Source organism: Hipposideros armiger, unplaced genomic scaffold, assembly GCF_001890085.2.
Source record: "Hipposideros armiger isolate ML-2016 unplaced genomic scaffold, ASM189008v1 scaffold_609, whole genome shotgun sequence".
Taxonomy (NCBI): domain Eukaryota; kingdom Metazoa; phylum Chordata; class Mammalia; order Chiroptera; family Hipposideridae; genus Hipposideros; species Hipposideros armiger.
In genome coordinates, this window is record NW_017731959.1 from 26,618 (window position 1) to 35,267 (window position 8,650).

Here is an 8,650-nt window from a genome sequence, read left to right on the forward strand (position 1 = left end):
TATATATATATATATATATATATATATATATATATATATATATATATATATATATATATATATATATATATATATATATAAAAGTGTCGGAAGAGAAAGCAGGTAGTCCAAGTGGTCAGTTATTAATATTAACAAAGGACCTCTAAAACAAAGGCGCCTCAGTGGGGGAAGGTGGCCTGGCCCTTCAGCTAGTTGTCTGGCTGGCAATGTGTTGATTCAAGATTGCTATTTTTGAAGCAGATGCTCTTTGAAATGGATACCTTGACAATCAAAGCTAAGTCAGGCACTTACTTTGTAATAAAAACAAACGAACAAACGTTAGGGCTTACACTAGTGCCCCCTAAGTCCAGTAGACTTTCTTCTCTCTTTCCTTTTTGTTTCTGTGTACTTTCAGGAATGTTTTTGAACTCGCTGGTTCTTCCCTTGCTGGATCAAGTTTGCTTTTGAAGCTCTGTATTGAATTTTCCAGGTGAGTCATTGTTCTTTAGTCCCATAATTTGTTTGGTTAGGATTTCTATCCCATTGTTGAACGTCTTGTGTTGTTCACGTAGTTATCCCGATTTTGCTTAGCTGTCTGTGTTCTCTTGGAGGTCACTGAACTTCCTTAAGGTAGTTATTTTTCAGTCTGTTTTGTAGCTCTCCACACTGTTAGGGCCAGTTATTGATGCTTTATTTCATTCCTTTGGTGACAATGTTTTCTTGATTGTTCATGATCCCTGCGGCCTTGCATTGGTGCCTGCACATTTTAAAAAGTTACCTCCTCCAGTAATTATAGATAGGCTTCTACATGGACAGCCCTTCACCAACCAGACTGGGCAGACATTCTGGGCGAGGCAGCTGGTGGATTCCTCAGGAAAGCCTGGTACCAGAGTCCAGGGGTGGACAGGCCTGGTGCCAGGGTCTGTAGGAGCTGGTCTGACACCAACCCAGTCACCCAGACCTTGGCACTGGGCCAAAGACCTAGCCATGTAGCCTGTCCATATGGACAGGTCTGGAGCTTGGGCTTGACCTGGCATTGGGGTGGGCCTAGAGCTTAAGCCTCTGGCAGCAGGCCTGGAGCCTGAATGCATAGGATCTGGCCTGTAACCAGGAACCAATGTGGCAGGCCTGGCGCCTGGGTCTACCGGGGCTGACCTGGCATCTGGGTCATATGGGCTGGAATAGAGCATGGGCCCATAGAGCTAGACCTGGAATCTGAGATTGAAGGGTGGCCTGGTGCCAGGAACAACAGGGGTGAACCTACAGCTTGTGTTCATGGGTGCTGGTCTAGAGGGGCTGGCCTGGAAACTGGGTATGTAGGTCTGGAACCTGAGTCTGAGTGGGGTACCTTGGCCCCAGGGTGCACTGGGGAAGGACTAAGCCTGGGTCTGTGGGTGCAGGCCACTAGGATGGTAGGTGGGTGGGGGCTGGAGTAACCTTGGAAACAGCTGGAACCCGAGTCTGCCGGGGAGGGCCTGGACCCTGGATTTACAGTCAAACAGTTCATTTTTCCACATGAGACAGCTCCTCGGTGGAGAGCATCTCTCTCGGTGTTCATCTAAATGGATCTAGGTAGAGGTGATGCAAGTAAACTGAAACTGTTGATCCAATCTTCAATGCATCTTTTCTCATTTCTTTGCTCTACCTGAGTGCTGCAGTCTCCCACCTGGATACTACAGCTTTTGAGACGGCATTTTTGTGTGTGAATCACTGTCAAATTGGAGGCTGTGACAGCATGAAGGCTGGAACTTACTATTCTACTACCTTGCTGATGTTGCTCTTTATGTCTTAGAGTCTTTTTATATCCTAAGTAAAACGGAATGAGTTCATTCTAGGTGTTCCTAATGGTATCCAAATGGGGCAGTTTCCTTGAAAGGCGCCATTTGTAGACAAAGATAAAGAAGGTTGAGGGAAGTAATTTGATTTGCTGAAATGGGCGAAAATGGTAAGCACCTGATCCAAGCCGGGAATCTGAGTCTGACTGTCTCTGGTATCTGTGCTGTTTAACCAAAAACTTCACAAATTGCTTCATAAAGGTCTTGAATCCAGGCATGACACAGTAGGACCCTAACTGCCAAACCCACACTCACTCAGGGAGCAACGGATTCTGTCTTAGATTTGTCATACATGAAACCATTTACTCTCACAACAGCCCTGTGCAGTAAGTACTACATTACTAAATTACCCATTTACCACTGAGGAAACTGAAGCAGAGAGAATTTTAGTAACCTGCACAGGGCAGTACAGCTCCTAGCCAGCCGAGTTAGGATTTGACACCAAGTGTTATGGCTCTAGAGACCGGGCTCCAGAGCACTAAGCAGGAAACCCCGCACAGTCCTGTCTGGAGCCAGTGACCTTGGAGAAAATAGGCCATTGTGGTGTACGGGAGAGGTGAATGAGAGGATGTAACCATGGGAGCAGGAGAGCAAGGGAGGGGGTGTTTTGGTTATTTTATGAAGTAGTAAAAAAAAAAAAATACTGTTTCCTACAGTAAGGATCCTATTATGCTGGATAAAGATGAATATTAAGTGAAACCAATTCCACATTTACTGGCTTATCTCATGGGAATCTGTTGGTGTCTTATGAGGTGGGACTTGAGAATGAAAGCTTTCCCGCACTTGATGCATTCCTAGGGCTCCTCTCCAGTGTGACTCTTCAAGTGTCTACTGAAACAGAGTAGTAGCAAAAGGCGTTCCCACAGACTCTGCATTCAAAGGGTTTTAGCCGGTGTGAGTCATATGATGAACACAAGGTGAGTGTTGACTGAGGGCCTTTCCACATTTATTGCACGTGTGGGGCTTCCCTCCAATGTGTTGAATATTCATGTGTTGACGCAAATTAAACTTGGAGCAAAAAGTTTTCCCACACTCTTTGCACTTAAAGGGTTTCTCGCCAGTGTGGATCCAACTGTGTTGGATAAAACCGGAGTGGAAGGAGAAAGACTTTCCACATTTATCGCATTCATAGGGCTTCTCTCCTGTGTGAATCCGCCTGTGCTCCGTGAGGTGTGACTTGCGACAAAAAGCTTTCCCACATTCACTGCACTCATAGGGCTTCACTCCAGTGTGAATCTGCATGTGTTGGCTCAAGTTAAATCTGTAGCAAAAGGCTTTCCCACAGTCTTTGCAGACAAAGGGTTTTTCTCCAGTGTGGGTCTTCCGATGCTTAATTAAATTAGAATGGTTGAGGAGGGCCTTTCCGCATTTACTGCACTGATAGGGTTTCTCTTCAGCGTGGCTCTTCGTGTGTCGCCTGAGAGCAGAACTGTTGCAAAAGGTTTTACCACATTCTTTGCACTCAAAAGGCTGCTCTCCAGTGTGAATCTGTTGGTGCTGCATGAGGTCTGATGTACAGCTGAAGGTCTTCCTACACTGTATGCACTCATAGGGCTTTGCTTTAGCACGGACACAGTCACGTACGAGATCCCGATTCCTGACATTCTGGCAGTCACTGTATTCATAATGGTTCTTCCCTGCTTGTTTCATGGGGTCTTTAACTCGTCTGTGTGCGTGACTGTTATGGAGAACACCTACTGGGGAGACTCGCGGCTGTAAAATCCTTGAGTGTAGACTGTCACCTGTCCCCAACTTACTGCATTTAGGGTTCATCTTCCCAGTGCCAGTCTTCTTGTGGGGGTCTTTCACTGGCCTTAAGGTTCCTTCCTGCATTTCTGATGGCCCTTCCTGAGTTTTGGTTTTTCTAGCCCTGGAGTTCCTTGAAGCTCCCTGTCTCAGCCGTAACTGAAGTGAGGACCCCTTGGACAAGAGCAGCTGAGAAGTGGTTGCCTCTGTAGTTTCTGATTTTGCTCTGGCTCCTGAAAAAGAATTCAATACATAAGAGTGAACTATTAGTGATGCCAACATAGAAGAAACAAAATCACCACTTTTCGAGGGAAAATGAGGATGAAAATAATGCCTCTGAGCCTGTTATGTTTTCACATTTCTGAAACCCAGGTTTACAATTTTGTTTTTTCTGTTCCTTGGGCTCTTGACACTTAAAAAGGGAAAACTCAAGAGGGGATGCTGGGGCAGAGGACAGAAGGTCTGGTGGAAGAATCCTCCTTATACTCCTGAGTGAAGGAGGGTGGACAGAACAGTGATGACATCATATACAGTATGTTGGCTCTAAGAGAGAACCTCTCATCATGGTGCTAGGAGAGCACAAATAATAGATGCACCAATTCCAGTCCAGATGAGGCAGTGAGAAATCACAAGAGATTTCCCAGGAGGCACGCCAGGAGTTGTTTCCTCATAGAGAGGTAGAAATTGCCTGACAGAGGAAGTGGAAGGGGGTGGTGCAGGCAAAAGAGACAGAATGTACAAAATCAGTCTTAAGTGAAACCTAGATGCCTAGGGAAATTTAGGTTATGAGAGAACGTTGGAGATATGAAGGTAGAAACACATAGAGGCAGAGGGCGAGCAGATTCCCAGGATTCTGACTGGGGTGCCAGTGATCACAGTCATTGCTACTCCCCAGACAAAGTTTACAAGGTAGAATGAGCACAATATGAGCAGACATATTAAGTCTGCTGTGCCAGAGGACTAGCCATATATTCCTGGCACAAAACAGGTACAATCTGGATAGCAAAAATTATAAATATTTATTGGGTTGTCGGAAAAGTCATGACGTATTTTGTCTATGTTTTTCAAAGGTCATTTATTTATATAAAGACCAAAGATCAATCAATGATATATTGCCCGTTTTGTTCAATAACCTTTTGCCATCTTTCAGTGAGCTTCATAATTCCTTGTTCATAGAAGGACCTGTCTTTATTTGCGAAAAACTGAACAAGGTGCTGATTTACAGCCTCATCTGAATTGAACATTATACCACGCAAGGNGCGCCACTCAGCCGGCCCTCTTCTTGGCTGTTCTTTACGATTCTCTATCATTCAGATCACAATCTTCCATGACTTTGAGTTGGGTTTCTGGAGAATTGTAATTTCCTGTTATCATGTTGCCTTGGTTGTTCATGGTGCTTGACATGGTGCTGGTTGTTCCTCTGCTGGTGCATTTGAAGTCGTTTCTTATTAGGTCCCATTTTAACAATTCCGCAGGTTGATAATTAGGTCTTTCTTTTGTTTTCTAGTAGATGCTGTATAGTGGAAGTTTGTTTTGTTTTACCTGTGCTACTTGTGCCTTTGGGGTCGTGGTGGGGGAACATAGCTGTAACTGTGGAAACTGTCACCTGGGTGACTGGGGTGGTGGTTGCCCCTTTGACATCTGGGTCACCTGGGTTTTGGGGCACCACTACCATGGTGAGAGGCTGGGTTCCTGAGCCCATCAGGCTGTTACTTGGTTCTCTATGACTGCTGGCACTGCTCTTCTATAGCCAGGAGTCTGTAGATGCATCTCCCCTGCTGTTACCGGGCCCTGCTGCAATAGGGGTGGGAACCGGCTTCTCAGGTGCCCATACTTCTGCTTCTCTTAACCTCCACCTGGCCATAGTGTGGGGGTCACACCCCAACTTCTCCACCAATACTACATTGGCTGGGGCCTCAGGCTCAGCTGCAGGGGGCAGGGAACTGTCTGCAGGCACCACCCCAAATTTACCCCCATCCTGCTTCCCGTGTTGCTATATGTCCTCCTTCAGATAGGTGGACCTCTCAGGTGTTGAGCTGAGGAACCTTTGTTGGGCTACAGGTGTCTGACTAGTTGTAGATTTAACATACAAATGGGTCTTCTCACTCCACCATGATGCTTATGTCACTCCTTCTGTTTACTTTTAAAGTCATTATTGATAGTTAAGGGCTTACCATCACCATTGTATGCATTTGTTCATTTATCCCTGTTCTCCTTTATGAGTTTTTTGTGATACACTTTGATTCTTTTTATCTTTCTTGCATTTCTTTGTGGTTACTGAGGCTTGTATAAGACTCTTATCAATCTATTTTGAGCTAATTACAACTTAACTTCAATCACATACATTTTTACTTCCCTCACACATTTTTTATTACTGATGTCAGAATTCATTTCTTTTTTCTTTTGTGTATCTAGTAAACAAATCTTGTGGTTACAATGATTAATCTTTAATTTTTATACTAGGGTTAAAAATGACTTATGAAATCACCCTTAGTTTTACTTTACTCTGTATGTCTATATATGTATCTTTACCTGTTACTTTTACTTTCAAACTTCTCCTTGATTTTTGACAATTATGTTTAGCTATATACCTCTTTAGGTTTAATTTCTCTGTTATCTTTTGGGCTTCCTTTTGGAATTTGGATATCCTTTTCCCTCACCAGATTTGCAGAGCTTTCAGCCACTTTTTGTTTAAATATGTTATCTGCCTTTTTCAATTTCCATGTATACAGTTATCCCTTGGTATCCACATGGAATTGGTTCGAGGATGTCCTGTGGATACCAAAATCTGCAGATGCTCAAGTCCTTTATATAAAATGGCTGAGTATTTGCATATAATCTAAGCACATCCTGCCTATACTTCAAATCATCTCTAGATTACTTATAATACCTCATACAAATAGTTATTCTGTATTGTTTAAGGAATGACAAAAGTGTACATGTTCAGCACAGATGCAACCATTGTACTGAACTACACAGGCCTAACTAAATAGCACGTCAGCAACAATGTAACTTTTTTCCACTTTTGATCCGTTGTTGGTTGACCCCAATGATACGGAACATGTGGATACGAAGGACTGACTGTATAAGTGGTTTGCTTGATGGTGTCTGTTTGTACCGGTCTCAGTCTATCAATAACCAATGTTGTGGCTGGACCAGTCCATGTGTCTCTTATTATGACTGCAAGAAACCCTTTAGCAATAACCATCAGGAAACTTTGAAAAGATACAGGTTTATTACTTACAAGACCTGGAAATTACACGGTACACCTGGAGCCACAGGTATAGAGCATAGGCCTAGGGTTCTGCTTTTATTGGGGTTGAGGGTGGGGGCCTAGGGCTTCACGGGCTCACTCTTTATTGTGAATTTAAAATATAAGGGTGGGGGGTCTGGTTGGGTGGTTCAGTTGGTTAAGAGCNATGTGGGATCCGAACCGGGGCCCTGCTGCTCAGAGCTGGCGTCCCAAGCCAGCTCTTCACCAGTGCACCACTTGGCCGGCCCAAGTGTTGTTTCTTAAATCCATTCTGCTACTCTGCTTTTAATTGGTGAGTTCAGTTCATTTACATTTAGGGTGATTATTGATATATGAGGTCTTACTACTGCCACTTTATCATTTGTTTTCTGATTGTTTTGTATCTCCATTGATTCTTTTTCCTTGTATTTCTATCTGCTATTTTATTTGAGGGTTTTCTATGATGTTTTTCTCCATTTCCTCTTTTTTTGTTTTATATTTCAGCTCTGGATTTTTGTTTTATGGTTACCATGAGGTTTGTATAAAATGTCTCATAGATAAAATAGTCCTTTTTCTTCTCATAGTATCTTATCTTCATTCAACTATATAAATTCCATCCCTTTTCTCCTCCCCTTTAATGTTTTGGTTGTCACAAATTATCCCTTTTTATGTTGTGCATTCGTTACCAAATTGCAGTAGCTGTAGTTATTTTTAATGCTTTCCTCCCTATAACCTTTGTTATAATTAAGGTTTTTAACATCCTATTCTGAAATAGAGTTGCAATTTTGTTTTTCTGTCACCTTACTCAAAGTTTTCTTTACTTTTGTCTTTTTGGTTTTGGTAGAAGAGTTCCTTTTAACCTTTCTTGTAATGCTGGTCTTTGGGTGGTAAATTCCCTCAGCTTTTGTCAGGAAAAGGCTTTATTTCTCCTTCATATCTAAAGGATAACTTTGCTGGATATATTATTCTTGGCTGGTGTTGTCTACCTTTAAATATCTGAATATGCCATGCCACTGTCTCCTGGCCTGTAGTGTTTCTGCTGAGAAATCTGATAACCCAATGTTTCTTTGGGTTTTCCCCTGGCTGCCTTGAAAATTCCTTGTCATCCACATTTTATTTTATTTTTTTAAGCTGAACCATCCTACCACCTGTTGGCAGCTCAGCTCGGGCCAGGAATTGAACTGCTGTTGCTCACACTTGAGAGAGCTCTTAACCAACTGAGCCACTAGGCCAGCCCTTGTCATTAACTTTTTATAGTTTTAATATAATGCATCTTGGAAAGTTGTTTTTGTACTGAGATAATTAGGTGTTCTGTTAGCTTCTTGTATGTGAAAGTGCAGTTCCTTCCTTAGATTTAGAAAGTTCTCATCAATTATTTCTTTGAATAGACTGTGTTCCCTTCTCCCTCTTTTGTCTTTCTGGGATACCCATTATCCTTATGTTGCCCTTTCTAATGAAGTCAGATAGTTCTCATAAGTTTCTTCATGTTAAAAACAAACAAACAAAAAAACTTAGTTCTCTCTCCACTTCCACCTGAATCATTTCTAGATATCTATCTTCAAGTCCTCTAATTCTCTCTTCCATATGGTCTGCTTATTCCCAATGCTTCTACTACATCCTTCATCTCATTTATTGAGTTCTTTACCTCTAGAATTTCTTTGGTTGTTTTTTATAGTTTTAATCTCTGGTAAGGTAGTCTGCTCATAAATTTTATTACTGAACTCAATGAACTGCCTTTCTGAGTTTTCTTGTATCTCATTGCGTTTCTTCTTGGTTGTTCTTTTTTTTTTTTTTTAAGATTTTTATTGGGGAATTGGAGGGATGGGAACAGTGCTGGGGAATTGGGGGAAGGGGAACA

The 8,650-nt window shown here is 42.5% G+C and overlaps 1 protein-coding gene across 1 annotated transcript in view; it reads right to left on the reverse strand.

Moving 5' to 3' along the window:
* Positions 1-1,748: 1,748 nt before the first annotated feature.
* Positions 1,749-8,650, reverse strand: part of LOC109372035 (zinc finger protein 599-like) — a 45,105-nt gene continuing 38,203 nt past the window's right edge. Inside the window, exon 4 of the mRNA XM_019624876.1 lies at positions 1,749-3,793. Coding sequence (XP_019480421.1) covers positions 2,700-3,793 — 1,094 coding nt within the window. The 3' untranslated portion in view covers positions 1,749-2,699. The remainder of the gene's footprint in view (positions 3,794-8,650) is intronic.